This window comes from Plodia interpunctella, chromosome 6 (genome assembly GCF_027563975.2).
Source record: "Plodia interpunctella isolate USDA-ARS_2022_Savannah chromosome 6, ilPloInte3.2, whole genome shotgun sequence".
Taxonomy (NCBI): Eukaryota; Metazoa; Arthropoda; class Insecta; order Lepidoptera; family Pyralidae; genus Plodia; species Plodia interpunctella.
Window position 1 is genome coordinate 528187 of NC_071299.1, and position 15095 is coordinate 543281.

The 15095-nt window shown below is 34.5% G+C and overlaps 1 protein-coding gene across 2 annotated transcripts in view; it reads right to left on the reverse strand.

The window, feature by feature from the left end:
- Positions 1-464: 464 nt before the first annotated feature.
- The window catches only part of LOC128670934 (neuropeptide FF receptor 1-like), a 66825-nt gene continuing 52194 nt past the window's right edge, over positions 465-15095 (reverse strand). Inside the window, exons 5-9 of one of the 2 annotated variants that reach the window (XM_053746962.1) lie at positions 11880-11988; positions 7889-7986; positions 5026-5194; positions 3335-3456; positions 465-2077 (exon numbers count right to left, since the gene is read on the reverse strand). In XM_053746962.1, coding sequence (XP_053602937.1) covers positions 1895-2077; positions 3335-3456; positions 5026-5194; positions 7889-7986; positions 11880-11988 — 681 coding nt within the window. In that variant the 3' untranslated portion in view covers positions 465-1894. The remainder of the gene's footprint in view (positions 2078-3334; positions 3457-5025; positions 5195-7888; positions 7987-11879; positions 11989-15095) is intronic. The other variant, XM_053746963.1, reaches the window with a different exon arrangement.

A 15095-nucleotide genomic window follows, 5' to 3' on the forward strand; every position in this document is an offset into this window, starting at 1 on the left:
TGAAACTTACAAAAAATATTTTACAAAAGACTTGGCTGTATGGGCTAGTACCCTTTGCCTCCTCAATGAAACGAGGGAATAAACAAAAAAAATCAATATTGAAACACGGTTCAGTGTGTAACATTCTGCGTTCATGCGTCGATGGATTGTCAACATGACGGAGGACGGCGCAGCGTGACTGAGGAATGGGAACACGCTCGTCATGCCCAATTGTATGAAGTTTCGATGTACGTAAACGTACGTCAATCTCAAAACTTATAGAAACCACGGCTCTTCCACGCGGTGCGTCGCCGCGACAGAGCACAACTGAGCTTCACTGAGCCGATATCCTCAAGAGAGTTTGTTTCTTTCTAGATTAATAATTAAATATTTCCGTTATTTTTTTCCCGTATAAAGTATTTCATCAAGTCAACCAATAAATGAAAGACATCATATAAAACAAATCTTTATTTACATATCACTGCGATTAAAAATAATACAACTTATTTAAAACGAATGCAGGAAATGCAAAGCGTGGAGCAAAAGCTATGCTTTAAAACCTATTTTATTTAATAGTCGTTATATATTACATACAAATAGACTAACTGTTACCCGCGATACTACCACTCTACCCACGGTAGACTATGTCTGACCTCCAAACTTCATCAAAATCGGCCCAGAGGTTTAACCGTAAATCGTTACAGATAGAAAGACAGATTTTCTCATTTACACTTAAGTATAGTACACGTTTCAAAACTTATTTTATAGTCATAGAAACACTTAATCATATTATAAATTATTTGTACTTCTATATTTTTACAAACTTCATAAAACTAATTTACTTAATTAAAATATAATTTTAGCTTTCTCATTAATTTTAATTTAGCTCGTAGCGTTTATATAATTATGACTTAGACATGTCCCTGTATTTGCGTAAATATTGATTTTATTACAACTAAATTGGTTAATTTCATATAAATAAGACATATTTGAAATGAAAACAATCTAATATTGACTTTTATTTATAAGTTTACTTTAACTAAAAAATATTTTGTTCATTTAAACGAACTATACCTATAATTGCAATTTCTTTTCAATAATTAACAATACAAAGTTTTGATAATGTTTTTGACTAGGTATTTAGTATTATATAGAAAGAGAGAAAAAACACTGTGTCTAACTATTTAGTATTATAGAGAAAGAGAGAAAAAACACTGTGTCTAACTGTCGCAAAGTCAATATAAAAAAGTAACACATTCCTAATGTTATAACACTATACGATTTTTGAAAATATTCAAAAAATCGTGCATTAATAATAATAATTTTGTTTTCGAAGAAAAAGGCATGGAATCGTAGATGATTCAGTTTTTTTACTTCTACTTGCCTATTTACTATCATTACAAAAATATTATACGTGTTCTGGTTTTATTTACATACTATGGGGTTTCTGCATTTCCTTCGATTATATTCTCCTTGGCACCTTTCGATTGAATGCTTTAGTTCACACCCTATCAAGGGCCATCCCTAATAGATGTTTCTTGCTCATTATTGAGTAAATTTTAATAACGTTATAATCGAATTTGAATCTCAATAATTCTATTTTTTTTATTGCGAAGTGAACGATAATTAGTAATAGATACATTTGCAAAATGTTGGTGGCATATATTTACTATAATAGAATCGACGTGGACCAAATTCTAGAGTTGACAATATTCTGGCTTCTGCCAATACAGTATAATTCTGCCTTTTCTAGCAGCTATTCGAAAGAAATAAAGCAACAAGAATTTCTGGGCAATTTAAAATCAAAATTCAGTATCAAAATTTCCACATTTCGATGGTTAATAGTAGTTTTTAGAATATAAATTAACAATTTAGACGTGAAAATTTACCTGTAAAAGTCTATTTGCCTATCGATTTACAAATACTGCGGCTTTGGCCTCTCCTTCCAACTGGTCTCCCTGAGCGAGGCCCCTCTCTGGACCCTCCCGTACTGAATGCTGGGGTTCTGGTTCCTGGTCAGATGGTTACTGCTCCGGAAGGTGACCGTGGTGCACGTGCGCATACTAGACGTGTTGGATTTTTGACGTAAACCTTGCATCTGTAAAATATTGATTGTTTAAATGGCTTTGTTTAACATTGGAAATTCCTAGTCTCTGTCTGTACATTTAGTATTTTTGACTGAAACGGATCGAGGGACACTTAAAAATAATAATAGAAAAAAAAATTATCTACCAGTCAAGTGGCAGACACGTTTTATTTTCTACATTCCCTATTGCTCAATCGAGCTCCGTTGCGACGTCGCAGCATATCATGACACCGTTGTTTTGTACAAATATTGACACTGTGTCTGTGTAATTTACGTCGAAACTTCATACAATTTCAGCGCTGTTCTGCGTTTTTCTGCATTGACTGTAGACGGACGTCGAAATGACATTGGCATTGCTCTATGGATTTATTTCTTTTTAAAAGCTTTCGAAAGATCAAACCATTGATATACGTTTAAAATATTTTTCATGGCAGTCCTGTTGACACCAATAAAATTTAAGGAGAAATGAAAAGTGGCTGTTGTATTGTTACACTTTTTTATATCTTATCATAACGGAGAGATAACACGCATCAATCGCCAAATTCACCATTATTACTTGATAGTAATAATTTGGCAATTGATGCGTGTTATCTGTCCGTTTACCTTGAGGTCCATTCAAAGTAACTTTGGCACACGAGTTTATTTATAAAAAAAACAGAACGATATATTTTCAGAGGGTTTCGGAATTTTGACAAATACGTCAACAAAATACTTAGTACTAAGTAATTTTGAATAATGGTAATAATGGTTAATCGATTTATTTTTAGATACATACAGTGTCATACAATCTCCAGGTCAGGATGGATAATGATCTTTTCAGATAAACTTGTGTCTTGGATACTTATCTATGTATACGAGAGCTAGTGTCACATAACACAAGTCTCAAACTTGTTTTAGTTTCAGCTTAATCTTAGCTGGGCTAGACACGTGTGCAGAAGGCAGCTACGTTGTGGAAACCAGAGGGTCGGCGGCTGAGAGGCAGACAGAATGAGGTACACTTCTTGGTAGAACGGCGGAAAACCGATTCAATAAATCGAATGTTATGGAAACAGAAAAGATAGGCTTTTGCCCAGCAGTGAGACACAAAATAGGCTTTATAAAAAACATTTCATTTACCACCGACTTTCGTGAAACCATCGACCCGTCTAAGCTAATGGCCTACGCTTAATTGTCTCTCGTTTAGTGCCCATGAAATAATTAATTCCAACGTTGAAGCAGACTAAAAATAAAAATGTATAACAAAGCGACAGCCCTAGTATATAAACTTACATGGAAATGAGTACTAGAGTGAATGTTACCCGGGTCTTGGCAGATCAGCTTGCGCAGTGAACGACGGAAATTGCGCGTCATCAGGCAGTACACGATCGGGTTTATGGCTGAGTTCGCATGCCCTGGAAGTAGACCAATCACAGCGTAAAGATCCATGTAATATATTTGCTGTTTCTCGCAGCTTTACCCGTAGTTGTCATACAAACTTTCACCACAATTTCTGGTCTCTTAGGGTCGGAATTTAAAAAAACCTACCAATTTTCTGCGAAATCCTACTAATATCTATAATACTAATATCATAAATGCGAATGTTTGTGAGGATATGTGTACGTTTGTTACTCTTTTACGCAAAATCTACTGTACAGATTATTATGAAAAATGTTACACGGATGGAATATAACCTAGAATAACACATACGGTACTTTTTATCCCGAGATTACCACAGGAGCGAAGCCCCGTAGCGCAGCTGGTATATTGTAAATGTTGGGAACTCTAGCAAAAAAATAGCACTTTACTTATTTACTGTTCCACCCAAACCTTCAATGAATTAAGGAAGGCAATTCTAATCAGTTTTTTATTTTCAGAATAAACTAAATGACTGTTAAACTGGATCTTTAAAATTTTTAATAAACTACTCAGCGTGCTGTAACTAAATAAAATTGATATATTTATTCCGATTTCACTGTGAGAAGTCACTTAAAGAATTACTTGACTTGCAAAGGACTTCCTTGTGCGTCTGTCAAGACTATTCTTAACTTGTCATTTAAATTATATTAAGACGTGTTTTGTTCAATTGTGCATAAGCAAACGAGATATCCTTCCATTCGTTCCACCTAAATATTAATCGAATTTAGATAACGATTTTTATAATCGTCGTTTAAAATTAGTTTAGAATGCATGCGTGCCATGCATATATAAATGTAAATGGTAAAATTGAAGCTGTAAAACGCAGCTCTAACGTATTTTTATCACAAAATGTCCAATACATTTATTGTAGAATCATTTCTAGCACTATATTCATTAAGGGTGGGTTGCACCATACAACTTTTACGTTAAATTTCACTTGAAGAACAACGCAAAGTACAAATTTAATCGGCAACGGTGGGGGCAAAGTTGACCGGTGCAACCAACTTCACGATCTTCCTTTATAATTTGTATTCTTTGTCATCGAAGCCTTTTTTTAGTAGCCCCCTCAGCCGCAAAGTATCGGAGCCAATGGTCCGGTTTTTACATTTATTTCTTTACCACGCACGGTCTTCGGCATTTTAATAGTCAAACTATTGGCTCGCAGATTTTCCTTGACTACATCAAACCAGCACTTTTCGGTTGGCCCTTTCTTCCAGAACCCCGTGAAAACAGTATGACGGCATAGCATGAATACACAATCTTCCTTTACATATCCTGAGTATATAATTATGTATGTCGACCACGGTAGCGCAGTGGTAAAGTGCTTGCCTCTGAAGCGAGAGGTCCCGGGTTCGATCCCTGATCGGGTCATGATGGAAAATGATCTTTTTCTGATTGGCCCGGGTTTTTGATGTTTATCTACCTATATATATATGTATATGTTATAGAATATATCTTTGAGTTAGTATCCCATAACACAAGTCTAGAACTGACGTTGGGGCTAGAAACAATCTGTGTGATTTGTCCTAATATATTTATTTATTAATGTACAAAAGTATACCAACCTAATAACAAAGTGTAGGGCAGCACAGAGAACACTGAGTCAGCCTTCACAGCATTCACATCGACCAGCAACTGCAAAATGTTGTATGGTAACCAGCACAGAGCAAACAGAACTGCCAGCAGCAGCAGGATCCAGGCTACTCGCTTCCTCTCGCGGACCAGGCGTAGGCGCTGGAAAGAGAAGATATAAACATTAAAGAGAGACAGAAAACGGTTATGATGTTAGCGGTGGAACACGACACTAGGCTTGATGAGCAAGGTAACTTTCAAAAGTAAATTTTTAACGTCATTTTTAGCTATTTTAAAGGCCCAACTCCTGTACGGCCTTCTTAATGGACGAATAAGAAGACTGAAGAGTTAGAAATATATTTTAGTAACACTATTGCAAATTCAGCGCTCAAACGCTAATAATAACTCAAAAGTAATTCGCGGAAGTGCTAGGTATAGCTATAAAGCGCAGATCCGATGGCTTTTGGAGTGAAGTGCTCTTGAATGTCTACGCAATACACAATATTTTATTGCGTAACATAAAGTTGAAACCATATTAAAAGAATATTAAAGGACCTCTTTGACATAACGACTAGGGTATAAAAATGTAATGCAGTCAAAGCACATTTCATCCCGATCGATATTGGTAAATAAAAGCATAATTAATAAGTTATGGCGGTAGGTAGTCATGTCATATACCTTTGGGCGAATCTGACTCATTGGTGTCGTCTACAATTAGCACACTTGATATGAATGAATGAACGAGTTATTGTTTTTTTATATACTTAAACTAAACTAGAATAATCATTAAAAATTACTCTGAAATTATAAGTAAAAAAGAAGTTCCAGCACGTCGCCGCGAGGAAGGGTTCCAAGAAGGCTGGCAGCTTTACCCCTCTGCACTGCGATGGCAATCCTCTGTGCAAGGAAACGGCACGCACTTGTATCGCAAAACTGTGATATAATACAAAAACTAAAAACTCTTCTAGATTTAATGTCGTTGTTTGATTCATAAACGAAAGTCCTCAAATACGTGTAAAAATTCCTGAATAAATAAATAAAATACTGGAATAAACTAACCCTAACTTAAAAAGGTCGAAGAGTATTAAATTTATTTACCTAAAAATTCTATTCTTAGAGCGAGCCGAATGAGAGAAGCTATGAATAAATGTATAAAATTTTGTTTTTATTATAGTATCGTTGTGGTAAAATAACACAAGCCAATATTGATATTCACTCTGTTGTTTAAATAGATGGTTCAGTGTTTATTTATTTATGTTTATTTAAAACAATTATTTAAATAGAAAAGGTAACATTTTGATCACTTTTTGGTAGAATATTAATAACGTTTCAAAGTTTGTGCATATCGACTGCGTACTTTTTTGGAATAATTTATTTATCGGAATGAATTACATGGATTTTGACGTCCGTCGACAGACAACGGACAACAATGCATTGTATGAAGTTTCGACGTATGTCAACACACGGCATTGTCAAAACTGTTATAGAAAACAACGGATTTACGACTGAGCAATGGGGCATGGATCTACAGTGTAACAAAATTTAAGCATTTAATGCGAAAATTACACTGGGCTAGGGCTGTGTCGGCGTAAAGTACAAAAGGTTTCATTTTACAGTAAAAACATGGCGCGATGATTAAAACTTTGCCTGAACTAAAGTAATTAATGTCAATAAATCATTTTTGTATGGAATATTGGCTGGCTGCGTGCGTCATTATCTATATTTCTATACTATTATTATAAAGAGGTAATCGTTTGTGAGATTGTATGTTTGAGGCGGGTAATCTCGGAAACTACCGAACCGATTTCAAAAATTGTTTCATCATTAGAAAGTTACATTATCCAAGATTGCTATAGGTTATATTTTATCATAAAATAAATTCCCACGAAAACGAAGCCCCGGGCAACATCTAGTTTAAAACAATCTTGCGTTAAAAACGCACAGCGACTAGGAAATACGTCATAATTATTTCTCATCTATTTGAGAGTAGATTAAATACCTATAACAATCGGGTAACAACATAAATATTTGTTAATGCCTTCGGTATACAATATACCTATCAGAATTCAGATTGAACAGAGATACCTTCACATTGAGGAAATAGTAAGGGATGATTCAGGAAAACGGATAAGGACACTCAAACCGATCCCTCCGCCTCCAAGTGGCCTCAATTTATGAATTAGGCAAATATTTACATTTGAATAAACATTTTTTTTACATAATCTACTAAAACCAACACGGGAATGCTAAGAAATGTATACTAATTTATTATACAAAACCACGCACATTTTGCTAACCAACATTTATCATTTGAAAAAGAATAGTTGGCTTCAGAGAAATCCGAAATATGGATGTCATTGTGATTGTTATTCGCGGCAAAACTGACGTTGTGACATCTACAATCGTCAAAAATAATCCATAAAACATAAGTTTACAAACGAATGATCATGTAATATTATCCCGGCTATATCGGAAGTTCGCCGTAACTTAAATAGTTTCAACATACTCGCACACGTACTATGCAATGTCCAGTCAACTGTTACCCTGCCCTATACAAGCCCATGTTCCGTTTGCCACGGCAATAACAGCGAATTTGTTATTAACTAGATTGATGTAATGTCGAATGTATGTTGAATTGCATTGGCGTGGTTGCATGGCGTCTATCTGAGTTCGCCAATAGCCATTGATCAGTTTGCCGAACTTGGCGAATTCGGCATACGTTGCTGGTTTTTCATTGCGGTTAATAAAAGCACTCATACAAACTACGCTATTTTCATGCACTTGCATCGGCATCTGTCCTAATTCGGCGATATTGAGCTGACATTAGAAAGGAACCTTATGAAAAATATTACGAACCTGTTGGCTGTTTGCGCTGCCTTCCGTCTGGTCGAAGGGCGGCAGCACTGAGCATAACCTCCTCCCCATTAGGGAGTAAGATATCACCACAATGCATCCTGGAATTAAACAGAAAACACTATAAATATTTTTACAACTAAACAATTCAAAGTAAATCAGAAGCGAGGAAGTACAGGGCGAAGTACATACGGGTTTGCATTGCACTTCTCACTATCGAGTCGATTCGAAGTGAGACACAGCGTACCAATCACATTGCGGTGTGTTTGTCTTGCGTCACTACGGCGTACTGTGATTAGTGAGAAATGTATTGGAACCCGTACTTTGCCCTTAGAGAAAAATACGCTTTACGATCAAATAAGTATGCCCACTGCTGGCAAAGACCTCCACCTCTTTCTGTGTTCTATATGTATCTGCTTTGACAATTTGCTGCCAACCCGTATTTTTTTCTAGTTTTACCTTGACCCCCTCCGAGAGACCAAGTTCCGAAAATCCTTATCCATAGTCCAACTTAAATTATCGATAATTTTTGATAGTATAAACTTAAACGTTGTTTTTTTGTATATTTATTTATGTTAAGGAAATTTATTTTAATATACGAATTTTTAATGTCTTTTCCATTATTATCCTGTCGCCATAATTACCAAAGATTGAAATATAGAGCACGCTTCTAGCAGTCATTCTTTGGGAATAAAGAAAAAGACTAAATTTTATATCGTCGTCGGCTGAATATTATTATTATTTATTATTTATTAGTATTTGATCTAAATATGTATATATGTGGTATGTGTAATGTACAATATGTATATGATAAAAGCATGTCTTAAAATAATGAGTTTTCTTGACTTGTAGAAATAGTTAATAAGATGCGCACACACAAAAACTTATTTGGAAAACAATATAAATTTATGTGCGCACAGTATATTGCCAATAAATTTTAATAAGTGTAAATCCTACTTCAAGGGAGAATACCGTAATCCAGATTTTCCTAATACTTTTTTCTTTGAAAAGATTCTTGTAAGATCCTGATCCGGCCACAGTTTCAATTTTATGGTCGGATTACGTGACATTTTTACTACGTCGTGTAACACAGCCAATGACGCTGGTAATACGATAAAAAACAGTATATCAATAACTTTTCTATCTGACAGGATTTGTTTTCATCATATTCTTTTCATAGAATGGTCAAACTGAATAAACCTAACATATTATAAAACGAAGTCCTCTCCCGCGTATAATATCCGCGTCTGATCGCGATAAACTAAAAAAAAAAATGCTGCACGGATTTTCACGCGGTTTTCACCAATAGATAGTGTGATTCCTGAGAAAGGCTTAGGTGTGTTCATTATGTTTCCACCCAAGCGAAGCCAGGACGGGCCGCTGGTATTTATTCTGGTACGTATACTTTCAAGATAAAATGTTTCGGTTTCCTCTAAGTAGTCAACTTTTTAGAATTTATTTTTGATTTTATTCTGGCTTGATACTGTTTTAAATTTCAAAATTTCTAAGTTAAATGATTGACGTATATTAATAAGGAAAACAAATATTTATGAATTTATATAAATGCATTTTTAAGATGAAACACATATTTTTATGTATTCAGTCAAGTCAATACTTAATTTATGGTAAAATATTAAAAAAGTACGTACATGGAAAAAAACCGCACGTACAATCACTAGCGCCTACCCAAATTTATTGCAAACTCACCGTTATTATCGAGCCATAGAGGTTCATGCAGGGTAACTTGATGTGCTGTTGACTGTACCTACGTATGTACGTACATAAACAAGTATACTATAACATTTTCTTCGGAGAAGACAGACATTCATCTTATTACATAAGAAAAGAATACAATGTTGAACTTTACCTGAAGACACACAACTTTTTAACGTAGAAGTTTCAACGAGTTCCAAACCCATTCCTTTTCCATTTAGATAGGTACATACGACTGCAAGACAAGTCATCCTAAATAGAATATACATGGCGGTAATTAAGACTAAATCGCAATGTTATATACCTCAAATATATATTGATATTACTGTTCAGTGTACAAGCAAACAATGCTGATTAAATCAAATTTTGTTAGGATGGGTTAAGCACCAGTAATTTTTTTACGTTTAACCTGCGCAGAGAAACGCAAAGTATGCCGTTTTATCTAAACTACGGCCGTGGTTAAAATTAACGTCAAAGTTGACTGGTTATACCGTGGGTAATACCCCGGGATGCAGCTAGTATAAAATAAATCTACCTGTCATAAAGCTGCCTTATTAAAACCATAATTATCAATACGATTCGACTCACACATCAAATTTCAACAGGATTGGAAAATTAAGCCTCCATAGTTAATGCAGTTAAGCCATACAAACTCACAGGTAATTAAATTATACTTGCTTCTGATTGAAGCTTGTATCAAGGGCTCTATGCCTTAATTGGATATAATATATAGGTAACTTGTTTAGTTTAAGAGGTAATTGGCGCTCCTATAGTGAAGTTAGGTTACGTACCTATATAACGTGATTTTCATCTAAGTAGCAGTTAATTAAATTCGTCAACAAAATAGTGTCACAAGTTAATTAATAAGGGTAAAGTTTTGTTGTCCAATTTAAATTGAGTTGACATTAAATAAAATTTAAAAAAAAAATCTTAAATACTCGATTTTACTAAATAAATGAGTCCCATTCTATACATTGTAATGTAATCGCCAATGCCGCCTATTAAATAGTACTATAGGTGATTTAAAAGTGACCTTAACAGACACTGTTTCACGTCTTAATCTAAATTAATTAAGTTCGTATGAAAACTACATAGCGAGCGATCCCGCGGGCAATAGTTAAACAGGTACTTGTGATCAACATTCTGCGATCTCAATAAATCCAATCAGCGTGTACGTGACACTTGTTTAATTGCACGACAAAACGAGGACCTGCGCTTGAGTAGATCTAACATTCCTTTTCATGTGTCATATACACATCAGTGATCTTAAATTGTCAGCGTTATTGGAATAAATGTGAAAGGACCTTTACATTTACATAAGACCACTAGACACACGTCGTCCCGGCTTCGCTCGGGTAAAAACATAATTAATTGTAGAGCTAAAAACCTTCCTCGGGAATCACACTATCTAAAGGTGAAAACCGCATCAATTTCCGCGCAGTATTTTTGAGTTTATCGCAAACAAACAGACAGACGCGGCAGAGGAGACTTTATTTTGGATTTAGTCGATGAAATTGTGAAATGGAATGAAGAAGGCAATGGCAAAGCCACATTGCCAAGAGAATCGTTGTGTGTGTTTTATTCCACTTATCAACCACGATTCTCAGCACATATACGGCTGATAGGAGGTACTTATTAAACACTATTATTCAGTGAATTCACTGATAATATATCAACATGGTCATCCTCATCATCAAATTAGCTTTTTTTATCAGATTATTGTTTATATTGAATAAAGATAGCGGTCTATGAAAGAGCATTGATTGTGTTAACTGTATATAGGTAACGTAACCAATGTACACAATTACGAAAAATTACGAAATGTGTAACGTATGGATAGGAAAATTATTCGTAGGAAAATATATCACAATTATCACTAGTTGGGCTGATAAGATAAATTGTGAGTAGGCTATCACTAGTATCATCTTCACTGATATTGAGGGTGGATTGCACCGTCAATTTTGATGTTAACTATAACGTGTGCAGAAAAACGCAAAGTAGGTACGAGACTTTGTCTAAATATCAGTAAAATCACCACGCGCCGGTTAAAATCACCGTCAAATTTGACGGTGCAACTCACCCGTAATGATTCACGCAAACTCCTGTTACAACATAATCAAAAATTGCAATAGTTCGAACGGTAATCCGATAAGGGTTAACGATTAACCGATTATTTGTATTCCAAAATGCAAAAGTTTGAACGCTTGTGAGGATGAGTGTGTCAGTTTTTCACTAAATCGCGCAAATTCTACTCGAGGAATTTTGATCAAAATTGACTTACCTGGCACAGCATAGACCAAGACGAAACTGAAGGCCCCAAAGAGTTCCTTCTTGATGGAGTCAGGCCAAGTTTCCGTGCAGAACTCAATGCTCCTCTGCATCCATACCACCTGAACACAATTAAAATTCAAAATTCTTTATTCAATATAGGATAATATACATCACTTATTGACGTCAAAAAAATTACTTAAACTAAGTCTACTGCCGACTTCCAAAGCGTAGGTAAAGAAGAAGCTGCGCAACAAACTTCACCGCGGCCCTTTCTCCAAAGATGTCAATTAACAAATGTAGGTCTTATACATATATTAAAAATGAAGAAGACGAATTCACAACATTATTTAAAAAATTCAAAATTTAAATAAAGAAATAAAAAATTTATAGTATTTTCAATAATATTATAGAAAATTGTCAAAAAAAAGTGAAAAAATGTATACTGATATAAAACCAAATGTACAAAACGTAAGTAAACATGTCTTAAATCAATTACATATGTTATGTGGATACTGCACCACGCCTGGGCCAAACATATACAAAGACAAAATAACAATTCGATTTTGATAAAATTATGGTCGCACTATCTAGATGCGATGGACAAAAATGATGAATGGAGTAGTAGAAAGGCCTTTTAACTATGTTTAACTATATAAAGTATTATATATAGTTGTTACTTGCTAATATTACGACCTCCGTGGCCTAATGGTTTTCATGCCCGAATGCTATCCCGGAGGTCACGGGTTTGACGTCTGCTCCGGTTAGGTTAAGGTAAAAAATGGTATTTTTCAGATTGATCTGAGCATACATTATAAATTTAAATTTAATTACATTATAATTATAACTCGATCTGTGTTATTTATCTCTGCATATTCATTTATTTGACGACCTCGGTGGCGCAGTGGTAAAGTTCTTGCCACTGAACCGAGAGGTCCCGGGTTCGATCCCCAGTCGGGTCATGATGGAAAATGATCTTTTTCTGATTGGCCCGGGTCTTGGATGTTTATCTATATATGTATATGTTATAAAATATAGTATCGTTGGGTTAGTATCCCATAACACAAGTCTCGAACTTACTTTGGGGCTAGCTCAATCTGTGTGATTTGTCCCAATATATTTATTTTATTTATTTATTTATTTATTTATTGAAGAAGTACAGATTTTTGAGTAAACATTTTTTTTACTAACTTTAACGAAAGTTTACGCGGCCGAAGCTGCGGGCAATGAACTGGTATTTACATAAATAGTTTTGAACACATAAATATATTTAGATATGGTTCTTTGATCTTTAAACATTCAATTACCAAGCATTTCGGTCGCAGTGGGCTTGATTCGGCTGCCGCCAAATTTCAATATAGGTGTATCTCAACTTCTGCTAATTTTGGTTAAAGTATGTACGTAGTAATTTCTTCTCATATTATAAAATGTCATCTTCCATTTTACAATATGTCACAAGCAAATAGCTAGTTAATCGTTAGATTGATTTTCAGACCTATCTGTTTGTTTGTTACCTCTCCACGCTCTGTCTACTCAACCAATATTCTTGAAATTTTGCATACATGTAGTTTGAAGTATGGAGAAGGACATAGGGTACCTATTATATACCTAGGGCAGAAGTTCACGCATAGCTTTTCATAATAAATGCCTTGTTATTTTTCAGAAGTTTTTAGTTTCGTTATACTAACTGCATCGCTAGGTTTTTGAAATGCAGATTTATGCAAATTTATGACACGAGTGAAGACTGAAATTAGGTTAAGACCATGAAAATAGAGCGTGGAATGACGGTGCTATATGTTACACCCTTTCATGAGCTAAAAGTTAAAATAATTTTTATTTTAACATTCATTCTGTTTTTCAATTTGTATGAGTAGATGAGAAAAATGAGAACGGAAAATTTAAATTAAAAATGTATTGAAACTTTTTGTTGCAGGCGACACGGGTATTAACTTTTTAATTTTATTTAATGTTGTCAAGGTCAACTTCAAACTTCAAAGAGACCAGTGCTTCAAAAATTGTAATTTGACGTTGGCAAATTCATCGTTTTGGCGAACGATGGAGCCATAAAACTTAAAAAAAAAAAACAATTTTAATTTTGGAAAAAACGTGGATTTAATAAGTACTTCGATGGCAAAAATACACTCGTCCCTAACACTACTATTAACAATATTGATTATTATAAAATAACAAAGACTAAACCTCACTACTGTGTTATTAATGTTTTTTTAATAGATAATCAATACTTACATCATATCAAACGCCTATACATTAAACATCCATGAGCAACATAATTACAGCAACTAAATAACGATCATATAAACCAAGTTTTAAAATTTTTTTGAACATTAATCACGTTTTGTGCACAGAATCCTAAACACTATGATCCCATGTTAGTTGCTATCCACTAGGCCCTAAAAAGACATTAATATTTTGATATTAACTCAACAAACTTTTAATAAAAACGAATTAGTAACACAAGATATATTTCTAAACGGCGCCAACCTCAATATCGGCATCGCGTTTGTACAAAACCACAGATTAGATTCAGATTCAGATTAATTTATTGCAATGTCACAAGTGGTAATGTTAGATGTTACACAGATAATAAGTAAGTACAGGTGACGCCCTGCGAGGGCGCAGCAAACATTGGGGCAGCTAGATGCCATTTACTTAAATAATTAACATTGTTTGTTAATTGTCATGCATTAAATAATTAAATTATTAAAAATGATTGAAATGATTAAAATTGAAGTCGATTAAAAATTATTACCAAAATATATATCTATATAGTATTATCTCTTAATGTAATACTGGTTTCTAGCTGTGTCCAGTCACTCTTAATTATAATAAACAGAAATAAACTTTCCAGCAAGATATTACATCCACATTTTGTACGCTGGGAATCGAACCTAAGGACTGCAGGTTCTCGGAGCCCACGGGGGTCCGCCCTCATCTTATACATACATCAATAAACTTTCACAACATACAAACAGTATTTAAGATAATAGATGATCGTACACATAAAATGTACTTTATTATTTAGTTCCCTGGTGTATATAAAGTTACACAGTTATGTAAAAGTAGGGTTTAGGTTGTCTGTGTCCCACTTCACTTGTCTTGTTCTACGTGAAACCTTTCTGGAATCTGATATCTAAATCCTTTAGACAGCTTACATACATCTAGTTAGATGTAGTCCCTATATAATCTAGTTAAACTGAGCTAGCTAGAT